Consider the following 18,445-nt stretch of genomic DNA (forward strand, 5'->3'; position numbering starts at 1 on the left):
GAACATGTCCTAAAGATAGAGACGAGTTAATAATATTGAGAAGAGGCTCTTCCACTACAGGTAACACTTCTTTCAGTAGTTTAGTGGGTATTGGATCTAATAAACATGTTGTTGGTTTAGATGCAGTGATAAGTTTATTTAGCTCTTCCTGTCCTATAGTTGTAAAGCTCTGTAGTTGTTCTTGAGGGGCAATAATTGAGGCTGAATCATAAGACGCTGTCAAAGATTGTACATTTACAATTGTGTTTCTGATGCTTTCTATTTTCTCAGTGAAGAAATTCATGAAATCATTACTATTAAAATGTAACGGAATATTTTGTTCAGGTGATGTCTGTTTATTTGTTAATCTAGCCACAGTGTTAAATAAAAACCTTGGATTGTTTTTGTTATTTTCTATTAGTTTGCGGAGATGCTCAGCCCTGGCTGCTTTTAGAGCCTTTTTATAACGTGACATACTGTCTTTCCACGCGATTCTAAAGACCTCTAAATTAGTTTGTTTCCATTTGCGCTCTAAGTTACGAGTTTATTGAGGGAAAACTCCTAGTTATTGGTGAATATGTGTTCCCTAACTAAAGTGTTGCCAAAAGTTTAAGTTTCTATTTCATTCCATTTCATATTTAACAAAAGAAAAATAATTATATGGTTTTGGTTTTTAGTTAACAATAATAACCCTGCATAGTAGGTCTACATTTGTTAAATGAATGTGACAAAAAGAAAGACTGTTTTTGTAGTTTGCTCTACATGATGCTTGATGTCATTTGAAGCTAGAAGATCTTGGCCTGGTTTCACAGACATGGCTTAGATTAAGCTAGGATTAGGTCTTAGTTCAATTAGGACATTTAAATATCTTTTATAAACATGCCTTAGACAAGACAAAACAATGGCACTGACATTACATATTTTAAGATGTGCCAGTGCAAGTTGCTTTCAGTTGAAACAGCTCAAACATGAATTCTAGTCTGGGACTAGGCTTAAGCCTCGTATGTGAAACCGGGGGCTAGACCTAGTATTGATTAACAGCTTCAGAATTCAATAATTATCAGTTATTATCATCCGTATCAATGCGTCTATCTACATCACATTCCATTATATGTCATTTATGGATTTATTGGTGTTTGACTGAATAAATTGTGCACTCAGAGGGAGGGGAGGGACTGTGTTTATGGCTGATCCCTTGACATGCCCTAAATTGCCTTGTTTGCTCAGCACATGCACTGAAACAGATGCTGCTTCACTGCGCTGGGTCATTCACTCCATCTCCTGGTGCTTAGTGGAAAACCTCCTTACTTACTTTCGTCCTCTCGCACACAACTACGCTTTAGTTTGTTCATTTATGCACTACTGTTAATGCAAAAGCAACCATTTTTGTACATGTGAGCTGCGTTGTCGTTACAAAACCGCTACGTTTAAGAAGCAAGCCATTCAAAATGAATTAATCTACTTTGGCTGGGGCTAATGTGACTGCCATCATTTACTAATTATCGTCTGGCTTTCCGAAAACCTGTGTTAACTGAGGGACCACCCCACCCCCCGGAGAGGAGGTGGTGTGTGCAGACATGTCATTCGGAGCTTTGTTACGAAGGTCTGTGCTCCCTGGCCTAGATTATTATGATTAAGATCCACCTAGCAGATGACTGTCCCATTGTCACCTTCATTACGGCACTGGATCTGGAAGGGCACATGTGTTGTGCCAGTTCATCGTGCCACCAAACAAATGCTTATTGTTTTGCTGTCCTCTGATGGCTTTCTCTGTGTCATTACTGATTTTTTTATATATACATTTTCACATCTTTACCCATAATGCACATCTAACCTCTGCTGATTATAGTAAGAAAGGCGATCCAGCAGAATGCGCATGGGCTTACAGGACGTCACATTGGATCATGACACAGTCGCTGGTAAACTAACCACGATCCCATCTCTTCTGACAAATGTATGAAGAGGCAAAAGGCTAAGCAATTGCCGTAAAGCCCACAAATGAAATATCCTGATGCTGAATGTCTTCTTTTGTGCACTGACAGGGTGGCACGTACAGTATCTCATGCACATTTAGGTATACACAGTGTATTTGCAGTCGTATCGGTGACTTAAAAAAAAATCTTGGCAGTGTTGGTAAAATATATGTTAAATAGGGCTACGTAGATTAGATTAAAAAAAATGTTTTTAATTAAATATGAATGTGTATTTTATTAAGTAAATTAATATGATTAAGTATTAATAATTTATTAAGTTAAATAAATAAATAAACTGATTCATTCATAAAATGTATTGTTAATAATAATTTAAAACGTTTACCCCTGTTCTGTTTTATTCTTTCTTGTGTTCGTGGAAGTTTTTTTTTTTAACTTTTACATTTTTTTAAAAGTTGAAAAAGAAAGTTGGACAGTACTTATTTTTAAGTGCTTGACAGCAGTGTTATTTTAGCATCAAGATATTGTTATAAGTTTTTACTAATGTTTTCTGGTAACTGATCTAGTTAGTTTATGAGTGATTTTTTATATTATCTGACTTGATGGAAATTTTATAGTTTTAGTCATTTTGTTTTGTGTTTTTGTCATTTATTTTATTATTATTTAAAATATATCTATAAAGGTTTTATGAATTTGTATTTCAGTTTTAGTAGGCCTACATCAAGTTAAAATAATTATTTCGATTTCAATTACCAAGATTATTTTTTAAATATAGATTTAGTTCATGATAATATCCCGCATAGTGGGCCTATACATTTATTAAAAAAATAGTTGTGTAGCTGCACCGGTTTTAAAATTAGAAAAAAAATTGTCACTCTAAATGATGCTTGATGTCATTTGAAGCACATATACCGTAGATCTGGACTTTTATACTGATTATCTGCTCCAAAATATTGTATCGGCCATCGTTATCGTATCGGCCATATCAGTGTATGCCTATCTATACATCATATTCCGTTACATGTCTTTTGTGGATCTATTGGTGGCTGCTACAGATTATTAAGCAGATGAAGCTAAGGCTTTTGTGGTCAGACCTTCGGATTCTGTGGAGAGAAGTCAGCTTTGATTACAAACTAAGTGCCGTGCTGCCAGACGGGGGAGGGTCTACATGCTGATATGCATTCTATCAGAATGATTCATGCAAATTATGCACATTATTCCTGCAGGAATTTCCACTGAAACTGCCTGGAGAAATTGCCGGAAATTAGCCATAAAATTCACTGTGTCTGGAGTGCAAGGTGAAGGCCACTAGGAAGCCAAGGACACTGGGCTTGTAGTTATTCCGCACGTGTGTGTGTGTGTAGTGTGTGTGGTAACCTGGTGTTTAGTCCATGTGGCGTTCGTGGATGCGAATACACAGCGTAGTGTTCATTAGAGGATTTTCCTTTACTAACGCACTGATGAGAATTTCAGTCACATGTCTGATAATGAGGCTGTGAGATGATGAGAAGCGTAATGTCCATGAGTGTTACACTAAAATGAATCCCCAGCTGCTCATTCATTGTGTCCCGCACGCACCCCTTCTTGTTAGTTCCTGTTGTAGCATTCATTCATGTTATCTTGCAACAGATTATGATCTTATTTGGCAGACTGATCAGTTAACGTCTTCATTAACAGGTTTGTTTTTCAGCACCTGCATTAAGATTGGTTTACTGTATGTGAAATAAATGAACAGTTGATTTGTGATAAAAGAGTTTTAAAGATATGAGTTGATTCAGAGTTTGAATGTATCTCCAAACAATAGAAATGAAACTTTCATGTTCTGGTTGGCAACTAAGAGCCCCCATGGCGCCTGTTGTTATCACAAAAAATACCATTTGTCTTATTTGAATGCTCTGTCTCATGGTATATTTTTTGTCATTTTTTTTGTATTTGATGTAATAAGACATTTTAAAACACACACACACACACACACACACACACACAAATATATATCGTTATTGAAGTGTGTGTGTGTGTGTGTGTGTGTGTGTGTGTGTGTGTGTGTGTGTGTGTGTGTGTGTAATATTGGGGTTAGTTGCTCTTCAAATTTTTGCTAGAAACAATTTTGTCAATGTTCAGGTGTTCATTTGCATATTAAAAAATAAAACAGACAGCTTAAAGAGCTTAAAATAACCATTTTATTTATTTATTTGTTTGTTTGTTCTAGCAATACTGTAATAGAAAAGTCACATTTATGAGAATAACATGCCCAGTTTGTGTAGACACAGAGCGTTAGAACATCAATAATATCTGTCAAATTGTTTTGATTAGATTACAGTAACCTCAATTTACATATAAGAGGTCAAGCATTCAATCTTTCAAACAGAACACGAGTTTTAATTTCCACACCACATTTCTTTCATTGTTTTAATGAATTAAGGCTGATCAATTCAAATGACAGATCTCAACCATAGTCCTCACTTCTGAAAAAGACAAATATCAACAGAAACTCTTGTTTAATAGGCTGCAGAACAATTAATTCCCTTCTCATTAGGAACACAAAGCCTTACACAAACGGCATGCGTAATGTAGAACACGAATGTCTACATTAATCCTGAGCCACAATCAGCAGGGGGCTTGCTTTAACTCCATATGTCCGCTCTGTGCCTCATATGGCTGATGCTGGATGCCTGGCCTGCCTCACTTGGGCAGAACTCCCTCATGGAGCGAGAGAGCAGGGCTGTGGATGTTTCTCTGACTGACTCCCCTGGTAATGATGTTGTCCCGCTGGCACATTAGGCCTTCCCCCTCAGCCACAAGTTTGTATTTCAAAGTATATGATTCTCACAAGTGTTGAGCATAACCGTATCCCTTCGATGTGCTCGTCCTGAACAGGTGCTGCACTATTTAGCTCATAAGTGTACCTTTATACACATTAATATTCATGTGCCATTTACAGAGGTAAAAATGAACCATTTTATAAATGAGTCATTTGATATGGCAAGAATTCAGACTGTGATCACACTTTGTCATTTTTTTTCTGTTCCGGACACATATGGTGATTATGCGACAACAGTTTCATGTAATGAAACTCCGATGCCGAAGTATTTGTACTTTTTTTAACTTTTCAGATACGCGCTGCGTATATCCGCACTGCTTTTAATTAGGTATATTGAAAACAAATGACACATTTTCTGTGCCATAACCCCCAAACTGTCTCTAATTGGGCTGAACCAAACACTGGGTATGTTACAAATTGAAACGTTCTCCCCGGAAGCCTAACGAGGCCGTAGTTATTGGTGCAGCTGGTCCGTTACCTTTGACCTCTTGTGCAATACTAATCTGTCACTAGCAGCGCTGTGAATCAGAACCCTGTCTGAGCATCGTAATCCGCAAACAACTCCAAGAACATCATTATTTAAAGAAAAGGACAGTGTTGTAAAGGGATTAAGATCTTAAAACTCTCCATTAATCTCATTCATCCAGACAATAGGCAATACTCAACAAATGTAATTCCTGTTTTAAAGAATAGCTCGTAATCAGCAGTGACAGATCTAGACCGTGATTCTTAAAAGATTTCCAATACTTTCCCCCGACACATCTGGCATAATTACAGCACATACATGAAGGTCAAGAGATTGAAGTCTAGACCAAATACATTAATTCATAATAAGATGCATACTTGTTAAACAGGACCTAAATTCAATATAAATAATATCTTTACATAATACAATTTAGAAGAACTGTTCTATTTCAATAATATAGTCACATTTATTCCTGTGATGGCAAAGCTGTATTTTTACAGCCATTACTACAGGGTCACATGATCATTTCTTTCATGATCCTGATTTCTTGTTATTAACAATATTCAGCAGCACAACTGTTTTAAAAATGTATAATAATAAAAACCATTATTATTAATGCACCAATAATAATTGATAAAAAATGTTCACTGAATCAGTATATTAAAGTCATTTCTGAAGGATCAAGTGATACTGAAGACTTGCAATCAATTAATTAAATTGTAATAAGATTTGAGAATATTACTGTTTTTACTATATTTTTTAATGCATAAATTAAGCGTTGGTGAGCAAGAGACTTCTTTCAAAAACAAACAAACAAAAAAGCGTAATTATTTCAAACTTCTGACCTGTGTGTGTGTAATTTTTGGCTCACCATTTCTCCAGTTATTTTCACGAAGTTACCAAACGTCGGCCTACTGTGTATAAATGTTTCGAGAGAGCAAGTAGTGTTTAACTTTTCAATCTTTTTGACCTGCAAATGAATCATGCCAGTGCAACTTAACATTGACAAAATGACTTCTAGCATTACATATTTCACGTGAAGAGCAATTAACCTTAACACTAGGAATTTCGCTCTCTGTTCCTTTAATTTAACAACATCATTTGCACAGCCAAGTGTAAATTACAGCGCGTGACATTGGGCTACTGTCGCATGTACAGCATATTTCTTCTTTTAGTCGGTACAAGAACAGAGAGATGATTCAATTCCTCGGCTGTGAGCCTGATGCTGATAAAGAGGACGGTCCGACAGGGTACTCTTATGTATACTTTGAATATCCTTGTTTATCACCCCCAGCATACATCACATCTATATAACAAATAGGTGCCCTGGTAGCTCTTGATATGGTAAATTGGATATTTTATGGTTTATGAAAAGCCGCCTTTTTTATCTTTCACTTTTATTCATGACCTCTGAAGCTCCAGTGCAGACATTGTAAAGACAGGTTAAGCGTTATTAGGTTCATGAATACAAACACTGCTTTGATTCTGTGTCACTAGTAAGGTGGTTATCTCTTAGTTGCCTCATTGGTTTTGAGTTTATGTGAGTTTGAGCACTACAAGCTCAATCCTACAGTGATGCTCACTGATTAAACTCAAGGATCTGTGTGACATTACAGCTTCATGCCTCTTACGAGAGTTTAGACTTCTTTTGATGGATCCCATATAGTTCTTTTGAATTAAACCCTTTGTCGTATAAGCTAATCGCTGTATTAAATAATGCATCCCAGTGCAATCTATAATTAATGCAGTCTCGTTATTGTCTCGCGCTGATGCTGCCTGTTAAGGTATGTGGAACTGGCGAATAAAAAGTTGGGGAGCATGGGAGAGAATGATGGAAATCATGTAAATGGGGTCCTGAAAGTAGTTGACTCCACACAGTAATTGCTGACAGTATTTATCCAGGCAAGGCTTTGTGATGGCTGATTACTGCTGGCCCTGATTAACGACTCCTGCATGTGTCTCCACATCTGTGCTGTGCAGAGAATTAGAGGGGACAGAGCAATATAATACTAGTGCTTTCCAAATGGCTAATTTACAGAGTTGAAACACTGGAGAGAGTTAAGATGTTTCAGAACCCCCCCTTCTGTTTTGTGGTTATGCATTTGGTTTTAGATTGGGTAACTTTTTTGGGTTTTGTTTACTTTTTTTTTTAACTTTTTTTTCATCTTACTTTGACTTTTATTATGCAAGCATTGAATCCATGTTTTTTTTTTGGATGTTTTGTGATCCATTAAAAATGTCACTGGTTTAGAAAAACGCACCGTTTCCCCCTACCTCGAATCCAATTGTATGTGATTATTGTAATTGGCTAATGTGTAAAATTAGTAAGGGCTTGGCTTTTTAAATTATGTATGATTTTGTCTCATTAAACGGTGGCTGGGCAAGGTTATCAGGTCGTCCCATATAAAACTGAGTGAAAATCTGGTTTAAAAAAAAAAACGTTTAAATGGCCCTAATAATCCTCTCCTTTTATTATAGTACATTGTATTATCCCCATTAAGCGAAAAGGTATTTCCGGTGACGTAGTTCACTAGAGAAGGTTGTGATGCAGTAATACTGAGCGTCATGTTTTGCTGCTAGTGGTGGTGCTGTCCCTGGTGCTGAACTAAACGAGTTATGTGGAGTGCGTGAAAACATTGTGTAATTGTTAAAAGTGTTCGCAAGAAACAGTTCTGTCCTTGACACCCCAAAAACTCACTGTTTGATGATTGGATTGAAGATTAGATGTTTCATCTTCATCCACAAAGATCTCTTGCGACAAGACAAATTAAAACTTCCTTTCGATAGAGAAACCGAAGTTCTCTGTAATGTTTAAAAGTACACGTTTATCTTATAGGCTACATCGGTGTGCATACATGTGAGCTCGTGAAATAAACGAATTGGGTTTATTTTACGTGCAGGCGCTGCATCAACCCATTTATTTTTAAGGGAAAATATATAATTCACTGTCTTTAATGTTAGCAATGTTAGATCTTTAGCGTTTTCGCCTCACTTTTCCGTTTATTATTATTAGTATTATTATTGTGTTAGTGATTGATTCATGATATTTTAATTAATTATAGTCTTAATAAGCTTTTTATCCTTTGCTGGTCTGATTTTAAAAAATATTTCAGTAGGCCTAATTAATTCTAAATAATGAATTTGACTGATTTAGTGATTTTATATACAGCCTAGTTCTATACAGTTTTTAAAATGCATCATTTATTTTATCTATGCCTTACTTCAGCATTCTTGAGACTTCAACTTTATTTAAATTTAGGACAAATCTTAAGCTAAATGATTAACGTGATTGTTTGTTGTAGAAGTGAAGTTTTTAAGTGAAAACGGAATTGCTGTTGCACTTCATATCAGCATCGTGTGAACGGGTCTAATTCTTTCGATGACCAGAACTAGAACAATGCAAAATAATGACACTGACACTGATGTTCATGACTGTTTCCTGTGATTAAAGACACCCAATTACGGCAGTGAACAGTGTCGTAATTATGTTCCTTAATCACATCCAGGAGGTTTAATTGCCTTAACGATGTGCTTAATTAAAAGGAATATAGGTATTGCAGTCGACAGTTTTGATACACTGTTGTTTTCAAATTAACATTATTAGACAACGTCACGGATTTCTTTTTAATAATCATGATCGGGGTGACTAAGCTTTATCTTGTAATACTAACAGACATTCTCCTTTGGCCGAAGGGCATTCCTGTCCTCCATAACGTCTGGTCTTTTTTCCCAGGGCTTCGCCCGTTTATGTAAACGAGCAGAAAATTAAAAACACTCATGTTCAACAACCCACTGCTAATTTGGTGAGAGAAATATTAAACATCTTGCTTCTTAATCGTTAAATGTATCATAACACTATTGCTGTCAGATGCCGAAGTTTATCATTTCACAAATAACTCTCTTCCGTAAAATATATATATCTTTTTTTTCCCGGCGACTTATTGATCGTAATCTCTCGAGCCAACAGGAGCCATGAATCACTTTACTACCAGAGGCATCACAACATACAACCAGGCATAATATGTTGGATCAAAATATTTTAATAAAGCTTTCCAATACATCAACACATACAAATGGCCCTCTGTGGTCATATTGAAACTAATATATCTACATTGCTTCCAGCCTCGACCTGACAACAAGTTGAAACCGCCACGTCCCAAACTGCATGTGTGTTTGTAAAAAGCCAAATCGGCGAGATTTACAGCAATTATGACAATGCTTAATCAGACCAGGCATGCAGACCCACTTGATTTCATCCATTTAGAGAAATTAAAAAAGCAAAACAACTTTTTAAGATTCCACCAAACTAACAATATATTATATTACAATTTTGAAAATGAACAATCTCAACTATGCTTTCGAAATAACACGTAGGCTACTTTGGAATAAAGTCCAAAAACGCTGCTCCTTCCAGCTGCTGCTTTTTAAAACACGGGTGCACTTGAAAGCAAACATTTACATAACATAAATTCAAAGTAGCAAGAATACGTATTATTGCAAGTTAGAGTTAAAAACCTTGAAACGTTTGGCATCCTAAACAAGGTAAAACATGGTTGCATGTTGTCAGGTCAGTGATACACGTCATTCTGAAGGGTCCACGTTAATTAACTGTTCATTCTTCATCAACAGACATAGACTTTTAGTTTGGATTTTATCCCACTCTCACCAGCACTTAAAGTATAGGCTATACCGTATGTACACAATCAGTTTTTTCTTGGAATGAAGTTGTAAGAAAAGTTTTTAGCATTCTTCTAGATATTGAGCTCATTGTAAAACTGCTGGAAAACATCAGTCTCTCTCTTTTTTTTCAGAGTCAAACGTTGCGCATGTGCTTCTAGAGTCAGTACCGCTGCAGAGTTTAAGGCTTGTCAGTGCATTGCTTACAGAGGCTGGAGGTGACGTTGTTGAAAAGGGCACATTTGTCCGGACAGGAGGATGATCCAACTCCTGCGGGGAACGGGTAACCAGTCGGCTGCTCGTATGCGCTCAAACCCGGTGCTGCGAGAGCTGTGGTCGCGGGCAGTGAGGCTGCAGAGATAGCCTGGCCTTGGTTGAGATACGCAACCAGCCGTCTCATCTCCTCCAGCGCCTGTGCCTGCATGAGGATGTAATTTTTGGCTAAGAGCAAGGTGGCAATTTTGGAGAGTTTCCGTACAGACGGACTGTGCGCGTAAGGGATGACCGCGCGCAGCTCATCGAGCGCATCGTTCAGATCGTGCATTCTCCGTCTCTCCCGGGCGTTGATGTTTAGTCTCAGAGTTTTCTGCTCTTTGTTTTTCTTACCTCCCTCTGACTTTGCGCCGGGCACCATCGTTCTCCCGTCCGCCATGAGCATCATCTCGCATCGGTCGTCACTGTCATCGTCCTGGCTCTGTTCGCCGCCGCTGCTCTCCGCAGCCGAAGTTCTGTTTGCGCTCTCGCCGTACTTCACACACAAAGATCCGGTCGGCAGACCCCCCAGCGTGCCCGCTCGCCCCCCGGGCTGCACCGGGTCTGGGTCGGTCTGGTCGAAACAGCTGATGGGCGACTGGCTGTCGCGGGAACCAAGATCAATACCCGCAGCCGGTCGAAACGAGTCCATCTTTTTGCTCGACACTGCGCTGAGAGTTTTGTGAAAAATGTCTCCACCCAAGTTTAATCTCCTGTCCATAGTCTCCAGAAAGTCGGACGCGATGGTGGGGCTTCACTCAGCCACTGTCCTCTCCTTAAGTTTCTACTCTATGAAGTGGAGTTGATGTTGATGGCTGCCCCACTTGTCAAGTGAGGTGTAGAGGCAGTAGCTCCTCCTAAAGTGCTCTACACTGCGTTTATCGTGTTGAGACACACTTTGTAGATCTCGGCAGCGATCAGCATCAGCAGCAGAAGGGGGAGTCTTTTACATCATTATCTCAAGTCGGGCTATTAATATGAAGAAGATTCGCCTATCGGGATTGAGCGCGCGCTACCCAATCAGGTTAACGTTTTAATTAATGGGATTAAAACGGTAACAAACAATCCAAACGGGTTTCTCACAGCTTTACAAAAGCACCACAGCTCCTTCATGCCTATGCCCATCTGTGTGCACCCAATGAACAACAAGCCGCTTGAGCTTTCCTTTATGTTCTAATGTTAATTTTTATTTTTATTTTTCCTGGGGCTGCAGTCTTTTTCATTTACTGGGGGAGGCAGTGAGCCTAATTTCTAAGGCAAATATTAAAAAGGGGAAGTGTCCTGGTAACAACACTGTTACTGCCTTACATTTGTAGTCTTGTAGAACTTATTTAAAAAAGTTGTCAATTGCATAAAAATATTTTGATGAGTTAAAGCAAAGTAAAAATATGTTGTCATAACTTATTGATCATATCAAACTTGAAGGCAACTGACCTTCAGGTAAATGTTGATGGTTTTTTTTCTAAATGTCTTTTAACATATTTTAATGCAAACTGTAAAATTGAAAATAACATTTTAAAGAAAAATGTATTCGTCTCAAGTGTGTTGTTGTTAAATTTCTCAAATTTGTGTTAGTATTTGTTACTACACATTTAAGGGTTTACTCTTCGACAATCCAAACATTATACTTGTGATGTTTTAAAGCTCACCTGTTCCTTTCAGCTCATGTCATACCCAACACTGCTCTTTTAGCAAACCACATGATCCAACAGTGTAGCTATTCAGTCTTGAGTTATTTTTCAGAGTATCGAGAAGGCCTATCCTCATCTTGAGAATTTTAAATATTGAGACTTGAGATATTAAAAAAAAAACTTGGATTATATGAAGAAGAAAAAAACTCGTAATTAATTAAAATTACTCTTAGAAATTCACATCTGCAGCATAACATCTGCAATAAACACAGAGCAGCAACTATTTTCCATTTGGGAGTATATGCTACTCGTACAGGGTAGGCAGGCCTTCTTAATAAAGTTTATCTTCACTTGGCCCTTTTGTATAGGCTACTTTGCATCACAGTGGCAGACAATGGTACTGTGCAAACTTTTGGGACAATGCTTCTAAAAAGAAAGAGGACACATTTGTGAGCGAGAGTCTCCCCCACGTGGCCATAATGAATTTTGCTCTCACTTGTATTTTTTTAGGTGTTCTCACTTATTATTTGTCAGCAATAGGCATCTTTTGGAGGTCTAAGTAGTGATCATCTCAGTAGTGATGTTCAGCTGTTCTTATATAGACTCTTTACATTTTTTTGTACACATTTTTGTACACAAATTACATTTAGGTTAAGTTATATGTCTAGATTATACTTTTTTTTACTTAACAAAACAGATACAATTCCAATTCATATATCATATTCAAACGTCATTATTACAATGCAGTAAAAAAGGTTAAAACCCGCACATGTACAGTCAGTAGCTCGGGCTGTGGACCTGTGGTCAATGTTTTTTGCAATACTGTCCTGTGCCACATGGTCTCAGACTGCGCACATAAACATTCGGACAGACCCCCCGAAACATTTAATATGCTATTTATGACAAATATTACATTTATGACTAATAAAAAAGAAAGAAAAAAAAGAGTAAAATAGTAACGTGACCAGTTGGGTGAGTATATAGCCTATGTTTTGTTTATAATCATATTTCAGTCAGATGTACAAAACAAACAACAATATCGGGATCTCTATTATTTGATAGGCTATATATTTTTTGATTTAAAAGCTGTCTTTTGCCACTACACACGCGCGTGCACATTTGTATAGTTGTTCGTTATTCACCTTTATCTTACCAGTGATGCAGTAATAGTTCTGCACAGAGAGATTCAGGCGCTGTCCACATGTGGTACTGTTGCTGCAGTATAGATGAGCAATAAACAGTTTCCAGTGTGATGGATGAACCGGAAGTATTTTTCATCTCCTAAACTCTGTATTTAGGACCGCCGAACGTAAACCAATTTTTTCTTTACAAAATTAGATTTTTTTAGGCCAACATATAGGAACATATGGACCTATTATAATTATTTCCAAAATTATACACGAACGCAACTTATTTAAGCATGCAACGTGATGTCATGCGACAACGATCTTTAAAACGATCACTTACCATACAATACGTGTATTACAATATTCAGATAGCATACCGCTAGTATTTAATTCAGTCTCTTTTTCTGATCCTCTGTTTGTTTTCTCTCACTCACCCTCGGCCTGTCTGTCGTTTAATAAGTATTAGCCTATTATTCATCACTTAGCAACGGCTTAGATGCTCTACTCGTGCAAGTAATGATTTAAACGCGCAGTTAAATCCTGCTTCTCCTCCAGGTGGCGGAGTTGCTCTATAGCCTACATGTCATTTCAACTCTCCTCTTGCGCCATATTATGTTCTGATCTTTTCGTTCTTTTAACAAACACTGGTTGCATAGCAACACAATGAACCGAGACATGTTATTTTTTTAGTGAGTAGCAATTTTATCATTTCAAAGTGGTCACTTCATACCAATTACTGCATACTTCTGATACGAGAGTAGCTCGCCTCGCGCAATTGTGGCCGCGCGTGCTGATCTGTCAAGGCTCGTGCGTGATCTGAATAATGATGGCAGTTTATGTGATGCATTACTGTTCTGCATTGAACGTCTACGCTTATTTAATGCAAGTTATGTAGCGTACATTTACCAGGTAAGCCACGTTCTTAATAAAACTGCGTTTTATTACGCCTACGTTTTTGTAGCAAATGGCCATGGGATTCGATGTGGATATAAATTCCGCCAACATCTTGAAATGTTCTATCGCCGTGTGTTATGTAACTGCTGGGGCATCAGTATGATGCCTTGCTCCTTTAGTACGACTTATTTAATTGTCCTTGGACCCTAGGCAGGTTATTTATTCTCTCTTTTATTTATTTGTTTTTGTTATTAAAGACAAAGTGCTGTGCACAGGCTATTTAAGACAGTACAGGCTCGACTGCAAATGCTAGACTAGACACTCTTCTTCGCTCCTCAAATACATACAACATTATAGCCTTGATGTATATGGTGTTTCTTGAGTAAAGAAAACGTTGTACTTGTTCAAACTACCAGTTCTTTATTTACCTGCATTGCAAACAAGCAGAGACGGTCCAAGCGGCGTGCGGCACTTCATGGGTGGAGTTATGATGTTTGGCTGACAGTTTGATGATCCAATGAGTCATGAGGTTTAGTCACAAGCTCTTTTTAATACTTTTCATTGGTTAAATATTTGCAAAAACCCACAGACAGATGTAAAGGGTAAAAAATAGTAATGATTTATAAAGAAAAAACAAAAATATAAAGGACAGTTTCTCCCCACGACAATATCTGTTTACATTTATTGATGTATAAAGTAATTGTCTTACAGAGTTTTAGCATTAGAGTGAAATAATAATAATAATCACACCACCACTTCATGGTTTATTTCAGATCCTCATGTTTAGTCTCAACGCAGCATCATTTGGGTATATTTGTATGCTTGTCTTAAAGGGATATTTCACCCAAAAATAAAAATTCTGTCATTATTTACTATATTTTTTTCCATATTAAGTCAATAGTTACCCTAACTGTTTTATTACTAGCATTCTTCAATTTTGTGTTCTGCAAAATAAAGAATGTCATGCAGGGTTGGAACGACATGAAGATGAGTAAATTATTACAGAATTGTCATTTTTGGATGAACTGTCTCTTTAAGTAGCTATTTCTCTTCTCTCGTCTTGATAAGACACTACGGTTTTAGCCGTTAGGGGTCGACATCTCCTTAGGGATCATTCAATTGGATTGAAGATTACTGTAGGTGAAAATCAACTCTAAGCAGGCCATTCCCACCTTTTCTTTTAATGCCATTCTCTCTTAAGATTCTCAAGTGAAGGTTGGTAAAATATTCATATCATGGTGTCAAGAATATTTGTGCGTATACTAATAATACAACGTGACAAGTTGGGTTAATACATGTTTGGTTTATGTCATTTCAGATTCATAAAACAACAATATCGTGATCTTTTTTTACAAATTAATGATCAAATTAATTCTGTTTTTTTATTTAAAAAATACCAGCCTTCGTTTGACACTCAAACACACTCGCTTGCACGTGTGCATGTTGTTAGTTGTTTACTTTTATCGCTGTGATGCGGTTTTTCTGCACAGAGAACTTCAGCACCACGCGCAGTGGACAGCGCCTCACCTTCAAGCCGCAGCGTATCGCATAGTTTCCCTTTTTATACTTTTACAGATTGCAGTGCACACATACTTTAGCAATTATTTAGCACAATATCCACAACACACAGACCAGAACTATCAAAACCAGCTTTTATTGGTAAAATGCAATTTAATCAAATGAAAAGTTCAGGTAGAATTTGCAGTATTTTTGGCCTGCTGCTGGCGGAAGGCTCCGCTCTTGGCATTCACCGCGTGCCTTAATTGTAAGACATTAAATCAAGGTCCGCTGTGAACACGGAGAGCCAGAGTCTCGAATCACGCAAAGCCTGTCTGAAATATGCTACAAACCCTCTCCATCATTGTAACCATCGCAAAGCAGCTGTATTACCATGAAATCCTTCGTTTATCCAGTCATTCCTCAGCTTCTGGTTTTAGTGTCCCGGCGCGTATAGCCTACTACGGCGGATTCACTGTTAAATTAATGGTTTTCAAACCCCCATCTCAGTGACGTTCTGTGCTACTGAAACCATTCCGTTAAGTGTTTAAACACAGCACAGATCTGATAAAAGCGAAGCGAATGCTCAAAAAGATTACTTAACCACCATATAATGAAATATGCCATGAAATGTTGACAGCAAAGGGATAAGGCCTTCGTTATTTTTTTGTAGCTGCATCAAAATGACAGCCAGTCTGGGACAAAGAGGGAACATGGGGGGTTGACCATTTGATCTGCTTGAAAGGACCTCTGAGAAAAAGGGGGAAAAAAGCTTCAGGGGCTTCGACCACGTCCGTACGTACTCAAACACCTACAAGAAGAAAACACAAAAAAATACATATTAGACACATGATAGGCTTCCAGTTAAATGTGAAACAAAATACTCAACCCTCGAATACGTCAAAAAGAATTCAGATATATTCCAGGCAAACGTCGCGTTAAGCTAATACGCATGTTCGAGAAAAGATGCATCCAAAATGCGTTCGAAAAAGACGCATAACTGTATTCCATTCGCAAGGAACAAGCGACAAAAGCAACGTACTTCCCACAGCTCCTTCTGGGACTGAAGATGGGCTGAATATTCCCAATGTCCGTGCTGTTAAACGGTACCGGTCTCTCTCTGTCCAGTCTTTTCCCCATACCGACTGACTTTAGGATTAATGGCTCTCCAGCCAAACAAATAAGGCATCTGCTTTTAGCAGAAGAGGATTGCATGGGGGTGGTGACGTCACTGGGCAAACAGATGTTTGCGACCAACGTCCTGACCGTCTCCTTATGTCCTTGAGAGTAAAAGGAGCGCACGTTTGCTCTGACATAACCGCGCTTTTTGTTTCCCTTTAATAATTACTCCTCCTTTAGCCTTCCTCTGCTTACAAGACGCCTGTCATCATTGTCAATCGATCAGCGTATAGGCCTATAGAACTAAGAGGGAAAATAATTAGCTATTCAAATTTTTAAGTTTGCCATCATCAGCATTTTCTGTGCAGGATTCCTTATACGAATTTCTGAATCGCTGTATATGTAGACTGAGATAAGATTACTTAAGAGTTTTATCCGGATAGTTTAGCTTGAAATACAAAGGCTTGTCTTACTCGCTCAGATACAGGTACAGTTTGCTGCACCGTGTCCAATCTTTCTATGCATACTATGTCATTAACGAACTGGCAGAGCATTTTCTCTGATCATGTTCCTCAGCCCTGGTGCAGCAAACAGCCTGAGAATAATCTCAAAGTCGAGTTTGTATGCGCAGTAATCCGCATTCTGTTTACATCAGTGTCAATAGACCTCTCAAAAACCTACTGTGTGCTGTTTTTAATATGCAAGGATACTGTATGTCAGTGGTGTATGTTCATGGGGATAGGAAATTATGATACCAAAACCATACAGATTCAATAATCAAAAACATTGACAATTAAAGAACGCCATCGCCATCCATATAGAGACCTCAACAGCCGTCCTAACATCTTTAGTGCATGGGACTACTGCTTAGTTTTTATGTTCTATTTTGTGTTTTTATGTTCTATGTCACGCAGTTTTCTTTCTGTCATTAGTAGCTAAAAGCGTTAAGCTGATTTTTTGGCATATGATGGTCGAATGAATGGAATCGAGAAACAAAGGGAAACGCCATTTTTGATCAAAAATGCTTGTGCATTGCATTATAATTCGTGCATGTTTCTAGATCCTGGTCTTAAGCCCACGCGCTTCTGATTTGTCAGTGTTTGTACTCTCATAATGAGCAGTAAAATATGACCTAGTTGACCCAGCGTCCATTAATCTATTGTCTGTGGGAATCAAGCGGGTACAAACAAAGCGAAACCAATACGTAACGAGTCCTCGTGCGTTTTGCGTGAAAAAACAGTTATCCTTTGCTATAAACGATTAATAAACCGCGTAAAAGAATTCGCGTGGTTGTATTTTGCATGCGTTTTATCCATTGCGCTGTAAAAACAATAGCAAGTGCAACGTGGGAAAAAGCTTCTCCGTTATTCTGATGATGCCGATCGGGAGCAAATGCAAACAATTAGCTACATTTGGTCTAATATCATACACGTTTAGCCTTCTCTTTATGCATTTGTTGCGTTATTTTGTATTCCTAATCCCACATATGTATCCTATAGCTAATATTCCACACTTACGCACTCGCTCGCTCGCTCCACAGCCTCAGCAGGAGGTCGTTGGTTTTCCTTGCATTCATATCCATTCATTTTTTCACGAGGCTGTTTTCGCAATATACTGCGCTTTTCGCGATTTAAAGAAACTTAATTGTATTCCCGGGTTTCTGTCGATGTGTAGTTGGATGCCTCCGCTAAGCGACTTGCCCTATCTTGTAGTGAGTCAGGGGCTGGAGCCCCTGCAAAGCATGGCTGCGTTTTTCTCTTTTTTTCAAAAGAGGGCAGGTCGCTATGCATTATAATGAGTTAAATCTCTCTCTCTTTCGCTCTGCCCCTCGCACGCACACACACACACACACACACACACACACAGTTGCACATTTAAAATTGCAATAGACCTATCAACAAAAACATCAAGCTTTTGTACCGTTGAAGTGCCAACCCGTTGTGTCTAATGTATATAGCCTACATATCTACTGATATTACATTCATCAGTGCATTATATAAAACTCAATCAGATGTGTTGCCTGAGCCATAATCTCATTTTAGATTTTCTTG

The 18,445-nt window shown here is 38.1% G+C and overlaps 1 protein-coding gene across 1 annotated transcript; it reads right to left on the minus strand.

Annotated features, from left to right (window-relative positions):
• Nucleotides 1-8,631: 8,631 nt before the first annotated feature.
• Nucleotides 8,632-11,764, minus strand: bhlhe22 (basic helix-loop-helix family, member e22). The gene has a single exon (XM_079601561.1). It carries the CDS (start codon nt 10,845-10,847, stop codon nt 10,056-10,058), a length of 792 nt encoding a protein of 263 aa, XP_079457687.1. The 5' UTR covers nt 10,848-11,764; the 3' UTR covers nt 8,632-10,055.
• Between the last annotated feature and the right edge of the window lie 6,681 nt (nt 11,765-18,445).

The sequence above is a fragment of the Phoxinus phoxinus genome (genome assembly GCF_949152265.1).
Source record: "Phoxinus phoxinus genome assembly, chromosome: 24".
Taxonomy (NCBI): Eukaryota; Metazoa; Chordata; class Actinopteri; order Cypriniformes; family Leuciscidae; genus Phoxinus; species Phoxinus phoxinus.

Coding starts and splice junctions, on each gene's coding strand:
- bhlhe22 (XM_079601561.1), bottom strand. CDS start 10,847: ATGGACAGGAGATTAAACTTGGGTGGAGACATTTTTCACAAAACTCTC.